This window comes from Bos indicus x Bos taurus, chromosome 13 (assembly GCF_003369695.1).
Source record: "Bos indicus x Bos taurus breed Angus x Brahman F1 hybrid chromosome 13, Bos_hybrid_MaternalHap_v2.0, whole genome shotgun sequence".
Classification (NCBI taxonomy): Eukaryota; Metazoa; Chordata; class Mammalia; order Artiodactyla; family Bovidae; genus Bos; species Bos indicus x Bos taurus.
This window is the reverse complement of record NC_040088.1, coordinates 60,497,294-60,521,023: the sequence shown is the minus strand read 5'-3', so window position 1 is coordinate 60,521,023 and position 23,730 is coordinate 60,497,294. Positions and strand designations below refer to the sequence as shown.

General features: G+C 36.8%; 1 protein-coding gene across 6 annotated transcripts in view; it reads left to right on the top strand.

Annotated features, from left to right (window-relative positions):
• MLLT10 (MLLT10, histone lysine methyltransferase DOT1L cofactor) overlaps positions 1-23,730 on the top strand; it is a 208,028-nt gene that overhangs the window by 97,124 nt on the left and 87,174 nt on the right. For all 6 annotated transcript variants that reach the window (XR_003514201.1, XR_003514200.1, XM_027559995.1 and 3 more), the window contains exon 9: positions 21,417-21,512. Coding sequence is in view for 4 of the 6 variants with exons in the window: in XM_027559995.1 (XP_027415796.1) it covers positions 21,417-21,512 (96 nt within the window). In the remaining 2 variants the exon portion in view is untranslated. The remainder of the gene's footprint in view (positions 1-21,416; positions 21,513-23,730) is intronic.

Genomic DNA, 23,730 nt, shown 5'->3' with positions numbered 1-23,730 from the left:
GCTAAGTGAATTTGGTAGATGAATAAAGTAGTTATGAAGAAGTATAGATACAGCTCTTTTTAAGGAGTTTAAGAGGAGGAGAGAAGCAGGGTAATAACTGTAGGAATACATAAGATTAAGACATGGTAATGCACAAAGAAGAGTACTGATGGGAGGTGGGAGGCGTGGAACAAAAGAAGTGGTGGCGTGTACCGTGAGTAACGTTGTTACCCAAAAATAGCGTTAGTCTTTTGGTGGGTGTTGAGCCAAAAGACACAATCAAGCCAGCCATTGGGCAAGGAATTATTTATTACTTCCAGCAAGTAAGAAGAACACTGGTGATCTCTCCTAAAGTGTTATCTCTTCAAATAGCAAAATTTGGTAAGTTTTAAGCCAAGGGTACGTGCATATTCATGAAGGAGCTTGAGCAGAGGAGAATTCAACATAGATTTGGGGCAAAGGTTGTCAAGACTTCAAGTTTCAGTTGATTGAACTCAGGAGGGTCCATGTCATTATTCTGTGCTCTATCGCGGGAGGGGTCCTTTGTTCCTGCAGGACTCTTTTGAAGACAGGTATCAGATTGTTATGTAACCTCTTTAGGAGGAACTAGGACTGTTTTATCACTGAACTACTCAGTTTCTTGACTGCATTTCCTTTGTTCCCTCACTTCCCTTAAGATCATTAATTATGGAGACCTGTTTAAGGGCAAGCATTGCAGCCATCATTAAATGGCTTGGGCCAGAAATGGCATCTCTTATGTCAACAAAGCCATTCCTGGTTCTTTCTCTGGGATGCTCTACCCTGTCTGCTTACAACTTGGTCACCTGGATAATGGAGCAGAGAAGGTAGTTGGGGGCAGAATCCTAGGGCAGATATGGCTAGGTGGATTGGGTATTGGGATAAGGAAACAAGTTGTTTTCAAAAATGTTTAAAGCAAAACTAGGGGATTAAGGCATAGAGTTTTGTAGGAAGGAAGTGTAGGAAGAGTTTTGTAGGAGCAAGAGCCTGAAAGAACTCAATGAGGTCCCAAGACCAAGTGAGAGAGTGAGTCAACTGCATGATTGTGACCAGAGCATAGTGAATTAGAGTAGAGCATAATGGTTAATATTTTGTTGGTCTTTTACGACATCAGTTGTTGGGAGACAGCTCTCTACGGGTCTCTGACATTTGTACAGATCTTTTCAGAATTTTTATATAATAAATAGTCTAGGAAAATGGCAGCACCATCCAGAGCAAGGCAGATTTGTGTGTCTTCTTGAGAGATAACAGAGATATATCTCTTTCTGGGGTATTTGGCAGGCATTGGGTTCCATAAACCCAAAGTTCCTCTCCTGAAATGTAAACCATTGTGTGTACAAGTGTCACCTGGCCCCCTTCAGATCATCCTGTCAGAATTGGGCAGGAACAGTGCAAATGCTGACACTATGGCTACTGCTGTTGCTATGAGTAATAAAGCTCCTTGTGTCCAGCCCACAAGTCTTTACGTTTTCTTCTAGCACCCATGAAACTGGTGGGCTCACTGTTAGCTTGTAAGTACATTGAGACTCTTCAATTTTTTAGGTACAAAATATGATTATAGCATACTAAAGGAGAATCTAAGTGTAAGCCATTGGAACTGAGAATGTTTAGAGACCCCGAGGCTTGTCTACTTAGGACTGGCCTTACCGTTTAACATGCCCAGTGTTTTAGTCAGGGGTGATGCAATACTGTGGCTGAAAGTCTTCACAAAGTTACAAGGAGGTGGCAAGAGTTACCTAAGGAACAAAATAATGGGCAGACAAAAACAAGAGATCAGTCACTAAAGTCACTCAGTCGTGTCTGACTCTTTCCGACTCCATGGACTGCAGCATGCCAGGCTTCCCTGTCCACACCAACTTCTGGAGCTTACTGAAACTCATGTCCATTGAGTTGGTGATGCCATCCAACCATCCCATCCTCTTTGTCCCCTTCTCCTGCTTTTAATCTTTCCCAGCATCAAGGTCTTTTCCAGTGAGTCAGTTCTTTGCATCAGGTGGCCAAAGTATTGGAGTTTCAGCTTCAGGATCAGTCCTTCCAATGAATATTCAAGACTGTTTTCCTTTAGGATAGACTGGCTGGATCTCCTTGCAGTTCATGGGACTCTCAAGAGTCTTCTCCAACACCACAGTTCAAAAGCATCAATTCTTCCAGGCAAACCTTCTTTATGGTCCAACTCTTAAACATCCATACATGACTACTGGAAAAATCATAGCTTTGACTATATGAACCTTTGTTGGCAAAGTAATATTTCTGCTTTTTAATATGCTATTTAGGTTGGTCATAACTTTTCTTCCAAGGACCAACCGTCTTTTAATTTCATGGCTACAGTCACCATCTATAGTGCTTTTGAAGCCCAAGAAAATAAAGTCTGTCACTCTTTCCATTGTTTCCCATCTATTTGCCATGAAGTGATGGGACCAGATGTCATGAACTTAGTTTTCTGAATATTAAGCTTTAAGTCAATTTTTTCACTCTCTTCTTTCACTTTCACGAACTTTCAAGAACTTCTTAGTTCTTCGCTTTCTTTTGTGCGTCTGAGGTTATTGATATTTTCTCCCGGCAGTCTTGATTCCAGCTTGTGCTCCATCCAACCTGGCATTTCTCATGATGTACTCTGCATGTAAGTTAAATAAGCAGGGTGAAAATATATAGCCTTGATGTACTCCTCTTCCAATTTGGAACCAGTCTGTTGTTCCATGTCCAGTTCTAACTGTTGCTTCTTGACCTGCATACAGATTTCTCAGGAGGCAGGTCAGGTGGTCTGGTATTCCCATCTCTTGAAGAATTTTCCACAGTTTGTTGTGATTCACAGTCAGTGGCTTTGACATAGTCAATAAAGCAGAAGTAGATGTTTTTCTGGAATTCTCTTGCTTTTTTGAAGATTCAGCAGATGTTGGCAATTTGATCTCTGGTTCCTCTGCCTTTTCTAAATGCAACTTGAACACCTGGAAGTTCACGGTTCATGTTCTGTTGAAGCCTGGCTTGGAGAATTTTGAGCATACTTTGCTAGCATGTGAGATGAGTGTAATTGTACAGTAGTTTGAATATTTTTTGGTGTTGCCTTTCTTTGGGATAGGAATGAAAACTGACCTTTTCCAGTCCTGTGGCCACTGCTGAGTTTTGCAAATTTGCTGGTATATTGAGTGCAGCACTTTCACAGTATCATCTTTTAGGATTTGAAATAGCTCAACTGGAATTCCATCACCTCTGCTAACTTTTTTTGTAGTGATACTTCCCTAAGGCCCACTTGACTTGACATTCCAGGATGTCTGGCTCTAGGTGAGTGATCATACCATCATGGTTATCTGAGTCATGAAGATCTTTTTTGCGTAGTTCTTCTGTGTATTCTTGCCACCTCTTTTTAATATCTTCTGTTAGGTCCATACCATTTGTGTCCTTTGTTGTGCCCATCTTTGCATGAAATGTTCCAATCTTTGCATGAAATGAAATGTTCCTGGTGGAGAGTTCTGAGAAAATGTGGTCCACTGAAGAAGGGAATGGCAAACCATGTCAGTATTCTTGCCTTGAGAACCCTGTGAAAGTATGAAAAGGCGAAAAGATAGAGGACACTGAAACAGGAACTCCCCAGGTTGGTAGGTGCCCAATATGCTACTGGAGATCAGTGGAGAAATAACTCCAGAAAGAATGAAGAGATGGAGCCAAAGCAGAAACAACACCCAGTTGTGGATGTGACTGGTGATGGAAGTAAAGTCTAATGCTGTAAAGAGCAATATTGCATAAGCCTGGAATGTTAGGTCTGTGAATCAAGGCAAATTGGAAGTGGTCAAATAGGAGATAGTAAGAGTGAACATTGACATTTTAGGAATCAGTGAACTAAAGTGGACTGGAATGGGCAAATTTAACTCAGATGACCATTATATCTACTACTGTGGGCAAGAATCCCTAAGAACAAATGGAGTACCCCTCATAGTCAATAAGAGTCCTAAATGCAGTTCTTGGGTACAATCTCAAAAACGACAGAATGATATCTGTTTGTTTCCAAGGCAAACCATTTGATATCACAGTAATCCAAGTCTATACCACGACCAGTAATGCTAAAGAAACTGAAGTTGGACGGTTCTGTGAAGACCTACAAGACCTTCTAGAACTAACACCCAAAAAAGATGTCCTTTTCTTTATAGGGGACTGGAATGCAAAAGTAGGAAGGCAAGAGAGTTACCTGGAGTAACAGGCAAATTTGGCCTTGGAGTACAGAATGAAGCAGGGCAAAGGCTAGCAGAGTTTTGCCAAGAGAACACACTGGTCATAGCAAACACCCTCCTCCAACAACAGAAAAGACTCTGCACGTGGGCATCACCAGAAAGTCAGTGCGGAAATCCGATTGATTATATTCTTTGCAGCCAAAGATGGAGAAGCTCTATGCAGTCAGCAAAAACAAGACCAGGAGCTGACTGTGGCTCAGATCATATGAGCTCCTTATTGCCCAATTCAGACTTAAATTGAAGAAAACAAGATACCGATTAATAAATGATGGAGCCAGCATTTAAGACCAGGCATGCCTGATTCCACAGTCTATGGAATCTTTTTTTTTTTCCCCACCTAGGTCTTTCTGCCTTTTACTTGGAGGTTTAATAATCAGATTTCTTTAAAAGATAAATCAGGTGTATTACAAATTGAATTTATTTTTGATCTTAGTACAAATGGTGAAGTTCTCACGTGTTCTTAATAGAATCTTAATACAAAGAATCTCTCATGAAACCTTTACCTTGTTCCAGGAGGTTCTTTCTTAGATTAGTGTTTTGGCGGGAGGGGGAAAGAGATTTATAAAGAGCTTGTAACTTAGAAGGGAAAGATTATTTGTTAAAAGTGGATAGAAAAACAAAGTTATAAGTAGATGTAAATAGTCCTTTTGAAATTTTGCTTGAATTCAGCTATTCAGTGTAAACATTATCTTGCTTGTATCAACTAAATGCCAGGCCCACAGAATGGAATTTTATGTCTAATTAAATTGGCTGAAGGTTGATTTCTTTATATGAAATAGAGTTACAATTTTTGTAAGGCTGAGATTACATGTAAAGACTTAAATTCGTTTAGGTGTTTAGAGTTATATTCCAACTCTCTAAAATCATAGTATTACGATGATTATAACAAGTTTTTCCCCTTAATAGTAAATCTATTTGTTAATATATTTATTTCCTATGTTAACTATGTAGTTTAATTTCCTTTTCTGTAGAAGAAGAAAAGGGACATTAGTGTTTAAATTAGTAAATGTTCATGAAGCATCTACTTTATATTATTTATATCCAATATATTGTTGTCCCGGTAATGTTCTTTATAGCTGATTTAGAAGAAATTAATCCAAGGTTCAATCAAGTATTAAATGTCTCTTTAGTTTTCTTTAACATAACCTTCAGGCTTTTCTACCTTTCACAGCATTCATATTTTTGAAGATTCCTTACTAGTTCTTTTTCAGCATGTTCCTCAACTGGGATTTGTCTTTTTAATTTCCCTTTGATTAAATTTATGTTGTTTAGTCGCTAAGTCGTGTCCAGCTCTTTTGTGAGAAATACCACCTAAATGGTGTACTCACAGTGCATCATAACTTCTTTTTTTTTCTTTGCCGTCATTCTATCATATTCTTTCAGTGGGGATGGTGTTTAGAAACCATTTCTCTCTGGAGTAAGTCTCTGCCTGAGAATGCACCCCTGCCTGAAAGGTTAACTTGAGACATCACTTCAGTCTTTCCTAGAGGGAGCTGCTTGCATTTATCTATTATTTGTCCATTACAAAACCCTTTCTTGTTTCAGCTGCCATCCTCAAATCAGCCCTTGATGCTTTGCAGTGAGTACCATTGATGATTTTGCAGTTGTCTTGTGGCTTCCTTCTCCCCTCACAAATGCTGTTACTGTGCAGATGTTGTAGTTTTTTGTTCCACCCTGTTTGTATTTTGGGGTTCATGGAAGTACTTTGGCATTTGATTTTATTGTAAAATGGTATTCCATTGGTTTTTTGATTTTTAGTTTTTCTAAATAGTCTTTTTGTATGGAGTTTCAGAAAAACTAGTCTGTTGGCCACTATCTTCTTTTTCTCACTATGCTAATTTCTTTCTTGTTGTTTTAAAAGGGGTTTTCTATATTTATTATATCTTCTTTTATTGTCTATTTATAAATTCTGTTGACTTAAAAAAATATTTATCTATGTATTTGGCTTCCTCAGATCTTAGCGAAGTTATGTGGGATCTTTGATTGTGGCCTTCAGACTCAGTGCATAGGCTCCAGAAACTGCAGGCTTCAGTAAATGGGACACACTGGAGCAGGTGGGATCTTAGTTCCCTGAATCCATGTACTTTGCATTATAAATCAGATTCTTAACCACTGGACCACCAGTGAAGTACCAAGACTGTTGACTTTTATATGTTAATCTTGTATCAACTACCTAATTGTTTGAGGTAGTTTCATCACTGATTGTTAGTTTAACCTGAAATAGTACAGAAGTAGTACAAAGTACTTTTACAATACTTTACTGTTTTACTGAATCCTTTGTGACATAGTAATCATAATAATTGTCTTTTAAAAGCAAGTGATTCTGTTTAGTTTCTGCTGTAGCCTATTTTTAAGCTGAGAAGACAATCTCAGTCTTAGTTGTAGCATTTCAATTAAGTAGGGGAATGGATAAAGAAAAAGTAAGTGGTGTATCTACAGAATGAATTAATATAAACAATTTGGGGCTGCTCTCCAGCTAATATACTTCTCTATGTGAGCTTGTTTGAATTCTTGGGATATGATATGATATATGATAGTGTAGTGACGGGGCCCTAGATTTCTCTCTCTGTACCAGTTATCACCCCTAAGTTTTTAAATGGTACAATATACATAACATGAAACTTACTATCTTAACCATTTTTAAATGTGCAGTTCAGTGTCATTAAATATATTTATATTGTTGGAGACCATCACCACCATATACATCTGTGGAACTCTTTTCACCTTGCATAACTGAAAATATGTAACCAGTAAGCAGTACTCCCCCTGTCCCCAGTCCCCTCCAAGCCCCTGGCAGCCTCTGTTCTGCTGTGTGTTTTTAGGAATTTGACTACTCTTGATTCCTCGAATAAGTGGAATATTCAGTTGTATGTATATGCCACATTGTGCTTATTCGTTTATCTGTTGATAGAGTCTTGTTTGCTTCCACGTTCTAGCTGTTGTGAATGAATAATGCTGCTGTGAACATGGGTGGCTATACAATATCTCTTCAAGACCCTGCTTTCAGTTCTTTTGAGTATATACCCAGAAGTGGATTTGCTGGATCACATCTTGATTCTGAGTTTAATTTTTTTTCTAATTACTTTTTAAAATTTTATTTTTTAATGAGTTTAACTTTTTGAGGAACTACAATACTACCACAGCAGCTCACATTTCACATTTCTACCAACCAGGGTTCCAGTTTCTCCACATCCTTAACAACCCCCCCCTTTTTTTTTTTTTTGCTTTTCTCAGTAGTAGTTTTATTCCTTCATTGTAATAAGTTATTTGGTGTTTTCCTCTTTTGATTATCTTCTTGGGGCTGATTATTGTTAAGTAAACTGTGTACCAGTTATTGTCTCATAGTTACATTAGAGGAAAACTGAGAAGAATATATTAAAATATACATTTTTTTGATTTAGTATGAAGTTCTAGACTAGACCACTGTTAATTAAGTGAAATAGCCACATATGGCAAGTAGGTACCATATTGGACAACATGGCTCTAGAAAATAAAGAGAGCCTTGTTGTTCATGTTTAGTAATGAAGTCTAAACTGAATTTAATAGCTGTATGAATGGAAAGATATGGGAAATGATAGTCAAGGTATTGAAGCAATAAAATCTATAAGGCCTGGGATCTGATTGGTAGTAATAGGGCAAGGGGAAAGGTCTATTGGAGGTGATGGATGGTTATAGGCAGTCTTGATTAGGGGCGTGCTACCATAAGTACAGGTAGGGTCTTGAGGGAAGAGCAAGCATTGTAATTATTAATTATAATAAGTAAACATTATAAAAAGGAGAAACTGATAATACTGATTTTAGTCGCTTTGGGTATGGTGGAATGATAAACATTTTAAAGGCAGAAATATGAATTTGGAGTTTTAAGATGGGTTAGGCTATTTGAGTCAAATAAGTGAAATTATTAATATTTTAATTGTACATTATAATTAATATTTTAAAATGAGAAGATTGATTTGATAGTAGAAAAGAGTCACCAGAAAGAGTTAGGTGATGAGGCTTTGCTTGGACTGGACTGAGGTATTAACACATTAGGTGTGACAAAAGGGAAAAACTGTTTGAGTCATATTTTACCCATTCCCTCCAAATAAACTTTGTTTTTTCTTTTTTAAAACATTTTAATGTGTTCTTTTGTCAATTGTTCTTTTTTCAAACGATCTTCAGTTTCCTCTTTTCTTACTTCATCTTAATTCAGATCCAACACTCAGTTCTGGCTTTCTAGTGAAGCTGGACTTTGTCTTGTGTGACTCACACTGTATCTCTTGCTGTGGATATTTTTTATGTGATTTTCTTACTTTTTTCATTTCATTTTTTTTTTTTTAACTGCTGGTTGTCATTAGTATATGTCTCACTTACAGGCCAAATTGTGTTTTGGTTTTTGTTGGATTTTTGTGTTTTTTTGGGTGTGTGTGCGTGTGTGTTTTGGCCATGCTGCATGGCATTTGGGATCTAATTTCCGTACCAAGAATGGAACTCGTACTCCTATCAGTGGAAGCGTGGAGTCCTAACCACTGTACTGCCAGAGAATTCTCTATGTTGTGTTTCAGAACTGATCCTTATGTTTTGTACTTTAGTATTTTCCAACACGACCTACTATGGTTTCTTGAACACAGTGAAACCATGTGAAATGCTTTTTAAACAAACCCACAGGTTTAAGTATGAGGGTAGTGAAATAAAGGTAGTATTATTGACAACTTTTGAATAATTAAGAACTGATCTGGGAGGAATTATAGTTTTAGTTGCATTGACTATAATATAGTAGGCACACGTACGTTTATAGGCAAAGAGGAAAATGAAACTGGAGCACAGGATGTTAATGAAGTAAGAGTAAGAGGGCTTTGCTGAGGTCATGAGAAGGGATAATCTCTGATGAGGCATTGAGAAGAGATGGTAAGGACTTTTATCCCTGGAAGAAGAAAAGGATTAGTAATAAATGTTGAAAATGGATATACTTGATAATCAGGCAGAAAGAAGTTAAAGTGAGCATTAAATCAGTTCTTATTCAGTTCCTTCATGTGTTTACATAGTTTGTTTCCTTAACTTTTTTAGTCTCCAGAGTATGCGCAGTTTCCTTGCCTCATGATCCACTTCTCTTGAAAGCCAGCAATGTTGCGACTCTGATCAGTCTGCCATAGTCAAATCTTCCATTGATTCTCTTCCTCTGACTCCTTTCACTTTTAAGGATTCCTGTGATTACAGTTGGCCTACGGGATAATCCAGAATAAGTAAAAATACTTGTATTTGTGAAGTGCCTTTTGTCTTTTAAGGTAACATACTTAACAGAATCTGAAGATTAGGGTTTAAACATGTTTTGACACCATTATTTCACCTTCCACAGAAATATTGTCTGGTGCTGTGAGAATGTCTGAATTCTGCCTCCTAGTGCAGTGATGACATATAGTTTTGGATCAGTTTAGCAGGTACTGAGATTGAATAGCTGCTGCAACCCATTGCACATCATTTGGTTTTAGTTTATTTCAACCAGTCAGTGAACTAAGCCCCATGAACTACAGCACTCCAGGCTTCTCTGTCGTTCAGTGTCTTGCAGAGTTTGCTCAAATTTGTGTCCATTGAGTCGGTGACGCCATCCAACCATCTCACTCTCTATCGCCGCCTTCTCCTCCTGCTCTCAATCTTTCCCGGCATCAGGGTCTTTTCCAGTGAGTCAGCTCTTCGCTTCAGGTGGCCGTAAAGTATTGAGATCCCCATTAAACAAGTAGTTTTGCATCAGGTAACAAGAACGAAGGTAGCTGCCACTTTTTAATATGAAGCTGAGATGCTGCTTGGGGCCAGGCCAGTTGTGTTCTTGAATATACCATTTCCATTTGACAAGTGAGGAATTTCTGGGCCTTTGCCACATGGTTTAGTCTGACTTACTAATAGACATCATAGGCTCAAGAGCTACGTTGTTCTATGGGTTTCCTTTTGAAAAGAGTCCATGGGCAGGCTCATAGCTGCTTTTCAAAAAGGGGTGGGGCACTACCCTTGGGATTGTGGGGCACTAAAGAGAGACAGTGTTAGCTTCCTTATTTCACACAAAGTGTTGGTCTGTCTCTGGGAAATTTCAGTGAGAGGAAGGACCAAAGATGCCTTATAGCAACCAGGATCCATTGCAAAAAAAAAAAAAAAACAGCACTGAAGTCTTCTGTTCTCATCTAAATAAATTCAAAGTTGGCAGTATAGATCACAGGAGGTATTGAGCTGTGAGACAGTCCAACTGTCCATTGTTCCTTAACATACAGACCCCTCCACCTGCATTTTCTGAGGGAACCAGGATTCCTGTGATTCACCTTGTTTCTGCCCATAGTGATTGTTTGCCAGTTTCCTTCCTTTCATGCTCAGTGTAGATAAGTAGTTCTGTAACTGTTATCTGAAAGGGTTGGAACCTTCTGTCCACTGAGGGTGACTCAGAATTGAAATTAGTTATTATTATGGTAGGGTGAAACTGAAGCCAACCGCCAGATTGGCGAGAAAATCTCCTACCTGCAGGGTTTTTGTTTGTTTTTAAATTGAAGTATAGTTGATGTACAGTCTTATATATGTTGCAGGTGTACAATGTAGTGGTTTATACTTTTTAAAGTCTATATAGCTATTATAAAATATTGGCTGTATTCCCTATGCTGTATAATAATCTCCTTTAGCCTGGAGGAGGTTTTAGCAGCCACCTCCTAAGTTCTTCCTCATTATCAGACAATAAAATGAAGAACCGTGTACTGCTTTATTGACCATACAGTTTGCTCAATGTGTTTGTTAGTCATTCCCACAGGCTTCCCTCATATCCCATTAGTTGGCCCTTGAAGCCCTTATCCTTCCTTTTCCAGAAAGCCATGTCTCTTAACAGCATTATATTCCTATCACCAGACGGTCAAGAACTGTAAAAGGGGTCTTATAAGGTATACCCTACTTATAAGGTAACCAGTTAGAAGACAAGAGAATTTTGGATTAGAGATAAAGTATAGTTTATTACTTAAAGCAGTAGAAGTAACCAGAGTATCTGTATTTTTGCACAATTCCCCCAAGACCCAGTTTCCATAGGGCAGAGCACAGAGGGCCAGATGACAGCTGCTCATGCATTCTGTTGCAGTAGAACCCTAAGCTTTGGGCCCCTGAATATTTTGTAATAGTAAATGTGGCTGCCCTTTGTTCCTAAGGTATACATTCTGTCTTTTAAGTCTGCTCATTATACAAACAACCTTGAAAAGATAGTTTAGATGATGGGCAAGTCATTGCCTTATTTATTTGCAAGACATAAAGAAAGAGCAGAGACTTATGTAAGAATTGTCTCCTAACATAAGACACTCCTCAGATTATGAGAATTAATACATTGTTAATTTTTCATTCACAAGGACATCCAAAACAGATGTTCTTAATTAACAGCTTTCTTACAAGCCATGAGTTAGGACTTTTGGTTCCTTCCATTTTTGCTTCTCGGCCTTCTTTTCAGTGTTGGTTCTGTGTCTGCTGTGTTCCCTTGTATTAATCCCTGGAAGAGCAAGGGGCATGGACACTCAATACTCAAGGCTATTAAAGAGCAGGCCCAGAGGCAGCACACGTCATTTTTCATTCAGATTATAATTGACCTGAACCCAGTTAAATGCCACATCGGACTGCAGAGGAAACTGGGAAATGTCTAGTTATACTCTCAATAAGGGAAAGAAACGGGCTTGGTGAATAGCTAGCTGTCTCTACTTCATTTTAGCCCATTCTTTTTGTTAGCAAAGTCGCTCAGTCGTGTCCGACTCTGCGACCCCATGGACGTAGCCTATGAGGTTCTTTGACCCATGGAATTTTCCATGCAAGAGTACTGGAGTGGGTTGCCATTTCCTTCTCCAGGGGGATCTTCCTGACCCAGGGATTGAACCCGGGTCTCCAGCACTGCAAGCAGACGATTTTACCACCTGAGCCACCAGGGATATGTAATTATTTAAAAAAAAATAAAACAAGGGAAAGCATTTTTAAAAATGCAAATTAATTTAAAAAAAATACTCCAGAATTCACCATCCAGAAATAGCTATCATTACTACTAAGTAAGCATTCCAGATTTTTATAAATAGGTAGATAATAGATTTTGAAAGGATGGTTAGAACAATCAAAAATACTAAAATGGTGCAATACTGTTGGTTTTTTAACAAATGTTAAACTTAGATTTACTTGGCTCTATAAAAGAAAGTGAAGCAAATAGATAAATTGAACTTCATATAAAATTTCCTTATCCCAACAGATATTATTTCCTTAAACTTCTACCTTTAATTGTGGAGATAAAGCACACAAAAAATCACTGACAAGTAAGATCATCCTTCTAGTTCAGATGCTTTTAACTATAACAGAATATTGCTAAAGCAATGGAGAATTACTGTTTTGCATAAGATGCTCAGAGGCTATTCTGAGATTGGTTAACTTAGCAATGGTCAATTCAATGGCGGTAGAGCATTGTTGTCTTTCTTGTGGTTCTCTTGGTTTCTCTAGGCATGGTTGGCAGGTCACTGCAGCTGTTCCAGGGGTCATGTCCTACCACTTGAGTATCTGAAGACAGCAAGGGAGTACCTTTCAAATAGAACATTCCCAGCCATCTCACAGAAAATTTCCTCTTCTGTTTTATTATCCTGACCTAAATCTATCCCAGACCTAAAGCGGTCTGTGGCTCAGGAGGTAGATTTATCTAAATTGACTTAGATATTCCATGTTCACCTCTGGGCTTGAAAATATGAGGATGTGAGAGAGTGATTAGCCAAAGAAAACCAGGCTTTGTCTACAAGGAAGGATTTTATGTGCAATTACTATTTGGTGGCAAATTATTTTAACTATGTGCTTCACAGTCTATATTGAGCTCCTGCTATGAAAGGCGAACAGTATCCCTGTGCTCTTCTCATTTCCTTCCATCCAGTTTGTTTTTAAAGATATTTATGTTGTGTTTTTCATGTCTGAGACATTCTCTTCTATAAACAATCCTCACAGTTGTTTTAGGGATTTGTTCTGTGTTTAATTTAAATTTGTTAGATGGTCACTACCTTTCACCACAGCTTCTCCATTGAGTTCTTTATATCATCTCAAATTGGCAGAGCTTTAGTATTCAGTAACTTTTTTTCAAGAATACATTCTTCAGACCTGTATTCTCTGACTTTGTTCATAATGGAAAGTGTTTTCTTCTTGTCCTAATTTTTGAATCGAATCTTGGCTGTATATATATTGGGTGACACTTTCTTTCCTTTAAGAATTCAGGCAGTGGACCTAGACTATTGCTGTGGGGAGGACCAGGGACAGTCCTACCCCACTGACACCCGTGCAGTCTGCTAAGTTTAACTACAGTAAGTCTTGCTGTTGAACATTCTATAACTGAATTTTTCAGAACGCACCCCCCTCCCCCCTTTTATTTTGTAGGCTCTTATGTTTGAATACATTTTCTGTTCTCCATTCATTGGATTCTCTACTGTAGGGACACAAGTTATACTTAACGTTTGATTATTGTTGTATGTAACTGTTAAATGTTCCTCTCTGAACCGCCCCCCCACCCCCAGCCCCCCCTTTTTTTTTTGACTTTGCTGCGTGGCTTGTGTGATCTTAGTTCCCTGACCAGAGATTGAAGCCACAGCAGTGAAATCACCCGGTCCTAACCATTGGACCGCCAGAGAATTCCCTCTGAACACTTTAATATCTGCTGATTTTTCATTTGCATTACTATGATTTTTTTCATGCCCTTTTTAGAGCAATATTTTTATTCTCAAGAATGTATGCTTTTCCCCTTGTTGATTCTATTTTAGTTACTAATTCTGTTTTAGTTTTAAAATTACTTTGGTCCTACAATCCCTTAGTTTTTTTTAACCATTTTGTTTTATCATCTCATTTTGTGCTTTGTTTGAACATACATTAGAATGAAGTTTTACTTAGCATGGAACAATTTGAGAAACACCTCTATGCTGAGTTATATTTATTTGTAGGTTGAGAGTTCTGGTTCTCTTTTGCATGTTATGCTCTTTATGTTGTTTCTTTTTCGGCTATAGTTTCTTTGCCTTGCAACTTTTTCCTTTCTTGCTCATGTTTTTGAGGCTCTTTCTGGGTATTTGCTCCTCTTTAGTTAAGACCATTTCGTGAATCTCTTCTCAACATTTTTGAGACTAGGGTTTGATGACTAAGTGTCTCTTTCTGATTCCAGAGGAACTGTCAAGGGTGCAGTGTACAAACTCAACTGGGACAGTATGCAGTTTTTGGTAGAACCCAGGCTCAGCTCTCTTTTCTAATTCTTGATTAAATATCTTGTGCTAGATTTTAATCTCTTAACTGTGTGGGGATAGTTGACACACTTAAGAATACCCTCTGATTTTATATAATTCATTCCTAGCCTAGATTGTCTACTTCCAAACAGTCAGTACTCTCCCTTCCCCTAGCGTTTCCTGTTTCTGCTCTAAAGCCTGCACTACTCTTCAGGTAAAGAAAGAACAAATTAAGTAGTCAGGAAAAGCAAAAGAAAAGGTTGTTTCTCTGCAGATTTGGGAGTTTTTGTGATATTTTTCAGAATTTTAGCTCATTGGAAGTAGGATTATTAATAGCTGAATTCTATAGTTCAGTTCAGGGCAACTTCTGCTCTATTTCTAGAGTCTTCTATTTCACTGCTTGCTTGCTAGTTTTTGTTTAATGTATTATCTGCTTCTGCCATTCCCCCTGGAGAAGGAAATGGCAACCCACTCCAGTACTCTTGCCTGGAAAATCCCATGGATGGAGGAGCCTGGTAGGCTATAGTCTATGGGGTCGCAAAGAGTCGGACACTACTGAGCGACTTCACTCACTCACTCACTCATCATTCCCCCAGTTTGGGTTGCTGTTTGGTTTGTTGTTTTCACTGGTTTTTGTTTGATTTTTAATTGTTAACATTGGAAAAAATTGATGTGATTTTAAATCACCATTTAAAGCCTTGGGAGTTACTGAACATAGATCCTCTTTTCCGTAGTAGAAATTTAATTTCTAATATTAGGCTTCCTGATGAACTCTTCTTCACACTTAGTGATAATGAAATCTTTTCCACATATGAGCACATCTTTGTTAATTTAGAACTTTTCTGGGGAAATAACCTCAAGCACGATGTTGCATTCCTTTTAGAATTCACTTTCTGACTTACCCCAAACATTTCTTTCTACCAGTGTTTCTGTGATAACATATGTATTCCTCAGACTCTGAGATATCTAATTCCTCTGTGTCGGAAGACAGGAGCTTATTTCAAGTATTACCTCTACTGTCTTGTACTTTACTTTTGCTTTAATGATTTCTTTAACCATTCCGGTTTGAATACTGGAAATGTCTCTTAGTTGTTCATCATGCTCTAAATTTAGGTTAAAAACTCCTGTATTGTCCCTACCTTCTACAGTGAAAGTAGTTCATTCTGCAGCTAAAGATACTTTTAAGATGGAATCATTTTCTCTCCTTTCCTTTAAATCTTTCTTCTTTCCCCTACTCTTTCAAATTTTCTTTTTATAGTTTGTCATGGGTACCTTATTTATTTTTTTCTTTAAATTAAAAAAAGTTTTTGTTTCAGCTAAGTTTCTTGGGAGGTATAGATAAGAATCTATTTTGTACTTGTTTAAGCCATTCCTTGCTGATCTATAAAAGTAGATCATCACAGGGCTGCTTTAAGGATGAAATGAGATTTTATATACATATGTATATTATAAGTTGCTACAATTCTGATTATTTTTATTGTTAATTATACACACTGATGTATTTGGGAGTGACACCAGTTGTCCTGACCTATAGTTTTACATAAAAATAGTGTTTATTCCCTTCTGGTTGTTGTTCTCTCTTTGCATAAAATTTTTATTCACTTATTAAACTTATTTTTTATGGAAGTAATATAGTTGATATGCAGTATTATATTAGTTTTGGGTGTACTATGTAGTGATTTGATATTTACATGTATTATGAAATGATCACCATAAGTCCAGTAGCCATCTGTCCAGTGTTCTTGACAATATTATTGACCATGTTCCTTATGGTGTATCTTATACCTACCTCCCTTTGTTTACTTATTTTATAACTGAAAGTTTTCACTCCCACCCTACTCTGCATCTGAATCTGTTTCCATTTTGGTTTGTTTTGTTTTTTAGATTCCACATAAGAGTAAGGTCATATGGTGTTGTTTGTCTTTCTCTCTCTGACTTATTTAACTTAACATAATACCATCTAAGTCCATTCAACTTAACATAATACCATCTAAGTCCATTCATGTAAAATAGAAAGTTTTGTTTTTTTTTTTTTAATTGTTGAGTAATGTTACACAGGCACACGCAGCATCTTTATGCACTTAATCTATTGATGGCCAATTGGGTTACTTCTATATCTTGGCTATTGCAAATAATGCTTCAGTGAACGTTGTGTGTATGTTGTTTCAAATTAGTGTTTTTGTTTTCTTTGGGTGAATACCCAGAAGTGAAACTGCTGGATAATAAGGCAGTTCTATTTTTAATTTTTTGAGGAATCTTCATATTGTTTTCCATAGTGGCTGAGCTAATTTGCAATCCCACCAACAGTTCACAAATGTTCTTTTTTCTGCATCCTTTCCAGTACTTGTTATTTGTTGTCTTTTTGATGATAGCCATTCTGACAGGTGTGAGGTAGTATATCATTGTGGTTTTGATTTGCATTTCCCTGATTATTAATAATGTTGAGAATCTTTTCATATGTCTATTGGCCATCTGAATGTCTTCTTTGGAAAAATGTCTATTCATGTACTCTGCTCATTTTTTAATTTGTTTTTTTGCATATTGAGTTGTATGAGTTCTTTGCGTATTTTGGATATTAACTCCTTATCAGATGTATTGTTTCCAAATATGGCTGTTTCATTTCCTTCACTGTGCAAAAGCTTTTCATTTTCAGTTTGATGTAGGCACATTTATTTATATTTGCCTTTGTTTCTCTTACCTGAGAAGACATATCTAGAAAGAGTCTGTTAAAATCAATGTCAAAAGGCATACTGTCCATGTTTTCTTTTAGTTGTATGGTTTCGGGTCTTCTATTTAAGTCACTTTGAGTTTATTTTTGTATACAGTGTGAGAAAGTAGTCTGATTCTTTTGCATGTGGCTGTCCAGTTTTCACAACATTATTGATTGTAGAGAATATCTTTTCCCTTTTGATTCTTCTTGCCTCCTTTGTTGTAGATTAATTGACCTTATAGTATTAGTTGCTCAGTCGTGTTCTGACTCTTTGCAATCCCATGGATTCCATGGGATCCCACCAGGCTAGTCTGTCCATGGAGTTTTCCAGGCACAAATACTGGAGTTGGTTGCCATTTCCTCCTCCAGGAGATCTTCCTGAGCCAGAGATTGAACCCAGGTCTCCTGCATTGTAGGCAGTTTCTTTACTGTCTGAGCCACCAGGGAAGCCCAACTGACCCTATAAATATGGGTTTATTTCTGGATTCTGTTCCATTCTGCTGATCTCAGTGTCTGTTTCTGTGCTAGTACCGTACTGTTTTGATTACCAACAGTTTGTAGTATAGTTTGAAATCAGAAACTGTGACATCTTCAGCTTTGTTTTTCTTTCTGAAGCTTGACTCTTTGCATAAAATTTTAGAGTGAAACTCATATTAACCATTTTACCAGATCTTTATTCCTTTAGAACATACTTTTAAAATGACCATTACATGGTTGTATAATAATTTTTTCAACCACACCTGTGTTGTTGAACATTTAGATTATCTACAGTTTTTTTTCTCATTGCAAATAGTAGCATAATAAACTATATTTGAACCTTCACTTGTTAGAGATGAAATTACTAGTCAGGTACTGTATCTACGGTTTCTAACTCTTATGTTTAAAATGGTCCATTGCATGTTTACATTCTCTTTAGCATTGTATGCTAGTGCTCATTTCACTGTAACTTGGGCAACATTGGGTCTTAAAATTAAAAATAAAAATCCAACAGTTTTGGTGTTAAAAAAATTTAGGTAATAGAATAGTATTGCCATTAGTTCTTCAGTCCTTGGTTGCACATTTTTTGTTTTGTGGCTCATTGTTTCTTTTGTGAATTGTCCTTTGTGTTGTTTCATAGCATGTTTATTTTTTCTTACTGATTTATCAACATTTTAAACACTAAAATACAGAACATGTTAACTTATTTCTCAGTTTGTTTTTAGCTTTTTAATGATTTTTAAATTGATGCACAAGTATTTGAATTTGAATAGCTAAAACTACCTTTTCTGTTTCTGATTTTTACTTTGTTTTATGCTTAAGTCTTTCCTCCTTTAAATTTCAAATTTTAAAAAACATTTTCTTCAGCCTCTTAGATTATTTTAATTTTTAACTATAAAATAATCTGTTTAGATTTTATCTTTTTTTTGTATAAGACATTTTTACTACATTATTAACCACTTTTTCTAGTATTATTAAATAATTTCAGTCTTTCCTGCTGATTTGGAATCCCATCTTTTTCATATGCTAAGTATTTAGATGTAACTGAATATTTTCCTGAATTTTTTTTCCTGTTCTGTTAAAACCAGCCTATCTCTTTAGTGTGAAAGTCATTACACTGCATTGATTCATATTTCACAGGCCTATATTGTAGATGTAATCTATTCACAATCTCTCCCAGTGAACATTTACAATCTCAGCATATATTTCTTGGTGTATTACATAGGACCAAAGTGGTGTATTATTCTATTTTGTCTTACATACATTCATGTTTTTATACCTATACATGTATACTTTAGTTTTTACTCTTCTGTTCTCTCCACGATTGTAGCTGTTGTTTGTGAGTGTGTTATTCTCTCAGTTGTGTCCAGCTCTTTGCGACCCCATGAACTGTAGCCGACCAGGCTCCTCTGTCCATGAGACTCTCCAGGCAAGAATACTGGAATGGATTGCCATTCCCTTCTCCAGGGGTCTTTCCGATCCAGGGATTGAACCGAGTCTCCTGCATTGTAGGCAGATTCTTGACTGAGCCACCAGGGAAGCCTCATAGAGATTGTTCATCTTGTTTTTCAGCGTCGTTCTCTGTAAAATATATATAAAATTATCCCAGCTCTTGTACCCTTGATGAATAAAGCCCAGTATGGGAAGTAGAACATGAAGAAGGATGGAGAGGCTCCTGTATTACCTTTATGGGAGAAGAGTATTGATACAGAACTTACTGCAGTCAAGGATCATATTTATAAACTAGATTGTATAGTTATATTTGTTATTTTGGTGAATATAAAAATTCCAATATGAGTTACTTTTAATTTCTACTTTCATTAACTCCCATTACCTAGTTGTGAATTCTGGTTTTGTTTGAATTATCTACTATTCCTTGGTAAACCACTTGACGACTTTTAGTGGTATACATTTTTTAGTGGTTAGGGCTCAGCACAATTTGTCTTGCCTTCACATGGTATCAGCTGGGCTTAATCATGAGTCTACTCTCAGCTGGTGGCTGGCTGGGTGATGTAAGGTAGTCTTATTTACGTGTCTCAATTGACATGCTGCTGACTCTAGGCTGGGATTAACCCCAGTTCTTCTCCATGGGACCTCTTTTTCTACCTAGCCTCTCTATCAGAAAAGTGTGAACTGACTCTCTACATGATGACTAGAAACTAAGGCGGCAAAGGTGAAAGCCATAGAGGGCTTCTCAAAGCTCTTGGCTCCTCAACTTCTATATGACATCCTCATACAAAGAATTAGAGGCATGGTTCCTTATGATCTGTCACAGTTAAAACAACTTCATAGTAACAAAGTTTCCTAAAAACTCTGAATAAAAACTGTTACTTTTATTTTACATTTTCTAAAGTATTAACCTTGCTATAGAGAGGTATCTTATGTACTTAAATCAGTAATTAAAAACAAAAAGGGACAGTAGTCTTAGGTATTATAGTAAAACATCTATCCTTTATTTGTACACATTTTGTTTTGCTGATATGCTCTCTCTTCTAGGGCAGGGCCAGTGGTAGTATTCTTTCATGCTTTGAATAGATTAAGTGCTCTGAATGGTTAAACTTAAGTACTATGAGAAATAAGTTGAATTAACTCTTTCAGTTCAGTTCAGTTCAGTTCAGTCGCTCAGTCGTGTCCGACTCTTTGAGACCCCATGAATCACAGCACGCCAGGCCTCCCTGTCCGTCACCAACTCCCGGAGTTCACTCAGACTCATGTCCATCGAGTCAGTGATGCCATCCAGCCATCTCATCCTCTGCCGTCCCCTCCTCGTCTTGCCCCCAGTCCCTCCCAGCATCAGAGTCTTTTCCAATGAGTCAACTCTTCGCATGAGGTGGCCAAAGTACTGGAGTTTCAGCTTTAGCATCATTCCTTCCAAAGAGATCCCAGGCTCATCTCCTTCAGAATGGACTGATTGGATCTCCTTGCAGTCCAAAGGACTCTCAAGAGTCTTCTCCAACACCACAGTTCAAAAGCATCAATTCTTTGGCGCTCAGCTTTCTTCACAGTCCAACTCTCACATCCATACATGACCACTGGGAAAACCATATCCTTGACTAGATGGACCTTTGTTGGCAAAGTAAGGTCTCTGCTTTTCAATATGCTGTCTAGGTTGGTCATAACTTCCCTTACAATACGCTTACCTACTGATTCAAACAATTGAGAACAATTTGGTTAAAGTATTTTGATGTTAAATAAAGTTGGGTTCCTAATATGTAGTTAATTTCTTATTAATTCTTTTTGTATTTCAATTCATCAGTTTTAACAGAGATAACTGATTTGTCTATGTTTTGAGTAAACATCAAAAAGAATTTCTTGTCTGAGTTTCTGTGCACTGGTTTGTAGTTTATGGGCCATAGAATTTAATGCATGGTGTTGGAGAATCTGATACTATTATGAGGTGATAGTGCATGTCAAAGTGTATAGAAATTTTAAAGTACTATTTATGAAATCTATACAACAGCATTTGGTATTTTTAATAGGACAAAAATAGTTTGTCAGATACAAATGTAGACTTCAGTTCATCTTTTAGGTTGGTCAAGGATAAGAAAACAAATCACCTTAATATTACTTACAGTAGTAGTACTATATATTGTAATATATAGTAATAGATGTAGTAATACCATCATATATTACTAGTATTGTTTATATATAAAATGATATCTGATTAGAAGTGAGTTTGGTTTTTTTTTGACAAGCATTTATTAATATTTAAAATTACTTGAATGTAATTATAAAGAAATACCATCTTTATTATGTATATATCAGTTTAAATTTAAATTGTATTTTACTTCTGTTCATTTTTAGAAATATAAAGAAAAGGACAAACACAAACAAAAACATAAGAAGCAACCAGAACCATCACCTGCATTGGTTCCTTCCTTGACTGTTACTACAGAAAAAGTAAGTTTTAAATGTCATATTTTGATTTACGTAATAACTAGTTTTGTGCTGACTTTTACCTTTTAACTAGTTATGTGCTGCATTTTGAAAATACTTGAATTGTCCTGGTTCCTCCTAACCAATTTTACATCTCTGAGACTACATCAAGCACGTTGATTTTCCCTCTCTTAGTCCTTTATCCTATCTTCTCTTTATTCTATGCTTATTTCTTAAGAATGTTAAGAAGTAGGTGACATCATTGACATGTATATTTTGGGCTGTGCAGTTGACTTCTTCCATCTGTGATTTTGAATTCTGGCTTCAACACTTACAGACTGAACTCTTTAGGTTAATTAACCTCTTTGTAACTCAGTTTTATTGTTCGTAAAGTGGGGGGAGATAATTGTTGGAATTGAATGAGATAATGCATTTAAAGCAGTTAGAACAATATCTGGTTCATAGTAAGTATTACTTAGTAAATGTTAAATATTACTAAGATTATTATTATGTAGTTAACATGAAAGCAAGTGGAGACAGGGACAGGCAGCTGGGATTACTGTGAAAGGAGGGTGAGGGGGTTGCAGTAGGAGAAGAGGCCAGTGTGAGAGGCCAATCTTCTAAGACTATATAAGCCAGTGGAAGGTTTTTAATTTGAGTGAAAAATGAGCCATTAGAGTTTTAAGCTGAGATGTAACATGGTCTTAACTTAGGTTTTATAAGAACCTGCGGCTACTGGACTATAGAGAGTCAAGAATGAAAGGAAGACTCTCTATGGACTGTGGAGAGTGAAGAGTGAAAGGAAGGAGGCCATTAGGAGGTTATTGCAGTAATCCAGAAAGGGATGGTGGTGACACTAGAGGATTTTGATTTGTATTTCTTCAGTGACCTATACATACATTAAACATCTTTTCATGTGAATATTAGCTATTTATTTATTTATTTTGGTGAAGGGTCCACATCTATCCACCACCTCTCCCTTTTTATTGATTTATTACCGAGTTTTGTGAAGCATTATGTGTTGCAAGTCATTTATCAGATACATATATTTTCTTTTAAAAGTTTTATATTTTTATCTTTTACATTTAGGTCTGTGATCCATTTTGGGTTAATTTTTGTGTATGACGTGAGTTATACATCAAAGTCCACTGATTTGAATATTGATAATTCAGTTTTTCCTGAGCCATTTTTAGAACAGATTGTCCTTTCTTTATTAAATTACCTTTACCTCCATTTGTTGAGAGTCAGTTGACCATCTGTATATGGGCCTATTTCTAGACTCTAATTCTGTTCCATACCACACAATCTTGATTACTATAGATTTATAATGATGCTTGAGGTCAGATAGGGTCCACCTTCCAAGACTGTACTCTTTCAGAATTGTTTGGGCTATTCTAGGTTCTGTGCATTTGTATATGGATTTCAGAATTAGATTGTCAGCTTTTAGAAATAAAACTGCTGGTATTTTGAATCAAACTGCAGTGAATCTACAGATCATTTGAGGGGGAGTATTAATACCTTAATAATACTGAGTTTTCTGATCTGTGAACATTGTGTGTGTTTGTGTCAGTGGACATTTAGATTGCTTCCATGATTTACCAGTTGAAAATAGTGCTGCTGTAAACTTTTGGGGTGCATGTATCTTTTTGAATTAGTTCTTACTGTCTGTTCTGGATATTTGCCCAGAAGTGGGATTGCTGGATCCATACGGTAGTTCTACTTTTAGTTTTTTAAGGAACCTCTATAGTATTTCCCATAGTGGCTGTACCAGTTTACATTCCACTGACAGTGTAGGGGAGGGTTTCCTTTTTTCAGTACCTTCTCCAGCATTTATTATTTGTTGACTTTTTGATAGCCATTCTGATCAGTGTGAAGTGATAATTTATCGTGATTTTGATTTGCATTTCTCTAATTATTGGCAATATTGAACATCTTTTCATGTGCCTTTTGGCCATTTGTATGTCTTCTTTCGAGATGTCTACTTAGGTCTTCTGCCCATTTTTTAATTGTATTGTTTTTCAGGTATTGAGTTGTGTGAGTTGTGTTTTTGCTTACTGTACACAGCTTCTCCATCTTTGGCTGCTAAGTATATAATCAGTCTGATTTCAGTATTGACCATCTGGTGATGTCCATGTGTAGAGTCGTCTCTTCTGTTGATGGAAGAGGATTTTTGCTTTGAGCAGCGTATTCTCTTGGCAGAACTATGTTAGCCTTTGCCCTGCTTCATTTTGTACTCCAAGTC